Below are 1,177 nucleotides of genomic sequence, written 5' to 3'. Positions count from 1 at the left end.
GCAATGAGCGCTTGCCTGTTGGTGTATCTTAGCCATGAACCACCACGAACAAGAACAGAGTCAGGGCAACATCCGACAGGACCTGCTGCAAAAGAACATTAAATCTCACTATCGGAGCGATGAGCATGCATCCGCGCAGTCCGTATCAAAAGCCGCTTGACTTCCTCGCTCTTGCGCAGGCGTATCCCGCACTCAAAACCCAGCCTTGACTCGCGATGGGTCTCGTAAGAGAGGGCGTGTCCGTCGATCTGACAAACCCATGGAACTCTTGTTTTTGCCTCGCGTTCGTGAGTATTCTCAAATGCTTCCTATAGAGTCCGGGCTGAGCGAATGGCCATGACTTCGCAGGTGGGAAGTCAGCTCTTTCGCAGGCATGAAACCTACGCGATCTCATATCACACCACCGTCCTGCTTCTTCCTCTCGGGCTCTACATGTACCTGAAACACTTCAACCAGGCAGCAGACGTTTTCACCCTCGTATTCTACTATGCCGCATACCCCACTTGCCTGGTCTTCTGGACCATCCTATACCGCATCTCCCCCCTGCACCCCCTCGCACATCACCCAGGACCGTTCTGGTGCAAGACTTCGAAGATATGGTGGGGTCTTCTGACTCTCCGCGGGTATAGTCACCACCGGCTGGGGGCTCTCCATGAGCGGTATGGCAATGTTGTTCGCATTGATACATCCTCCTTCATCCTGCATTTGTTTAGGACATGATATCAACTGTAATATAGAGGTCCGAACGAGCTCCCCATCCGTGACCCGGACACCATCGGCCCACTTCTCGGTACCTCGGGAGTTCCCAAGAGTCCATGTGAGTTCCCATATCTTTAACGACTTCAACTGGTCGCACGTCAAGGCCAATCTCATCGTGCCTGCACGTAGCTATGATCGGGGGCACGCTAGCATCTGGTGAGCGTGTGGAAGACGCTCCCTTGATTGCTCGTTGATGTTGAGGAGCACTTGCACCGCAGGCGGCCATGGAACCACGCATTCGCTTCGGTCGCGATGAAAGAGTACGAGCCCATGATCACAAGGCGGACACGTCAGCTATTAGACAGGCTAGCAGAGCAGAATGACATTCTATCTCTGGGAAAATGGCTCAACTATTTCTCGTGAGTTTGTGCCAATACATCCTGGCTATAGCATCTGTGTGATTCTTTCTGACACCATG

General features: G+C 52.9%; 2 protein-coding genes across 2 annotated transcripts; both read left to right on the top strand.

The window, feature by feature from the left end:
• The first annotated feature begins 23 nt into the window (after positions 1–23).
• Positions 24–1,118, top strand: L226DRAFT_617905 (uncharacterized protein). Its single transcript, XM_067687106.1, has 4 exons — positions 24–287; positions 349–659; positions 714–817; positions 889–1,118. The coding sequence occupies exons 1-3, from the start codon at positions 216–218 to the stop codon at positions 718–720; spliced, it is 390 nt and encodes a 129-aa protein (XP_067528159.1). The 5' UTR covers positions 24–215; the 3' UTR covers positions 721–817; positions 889–1,118.
• On the top strand, positions 943–1,122 carry L226DRAFT_474669 (uncharacterized protein; the record flags this gene model as incomplete). The annotated part of the gene is made up of 1 exon (XM_067676628.1): positions 943–1,122. A coding segment is annotated over one exon (180 nt), but the record flags the coding sequence as incomplete, so codon positions are not given.
• Between the last annotated feature and the right edge of the window lie 55 nt (positions 1,123–1,177).

The sequence above is a fragment of the Lentinus tigrinus genome, assembly GCF_003813185.1.
Source record: "Lentinus tigrinus ALCF2SS1-7 unplaced genomic scaffold L226scaffold_201, whole genome shotgun sequence".
NCBI classification, from domain to species: domain Eukaryota; kingdom Fungi; phylum Basidiomycota; class Agaricomycetes; order Polyporales; family Polyporaceae; genus Lentinus; species Lentinus tigrinus.
Note: the sequence above shows the minus strand (reverse complement) of the source record. Positions and strands in the feature narration are given on the sequence as shown.

Coding starts and splice junctions, on each gene's coding strand:
- L226DRAFT_617905 (XM_067687106.1), top strand. CDS start 216: ATGGGTCTCGTAAGAGAGGGCGTGTCCGTCGATCTGACAAACCCATGG. Junction 288..348: donor CTTGTTTTTGCCTCGCGTTC/GTGAGTATTCTC, acceptor ATGACTTCGCAG/GTGGGAAGTCAGCTCTTTCG.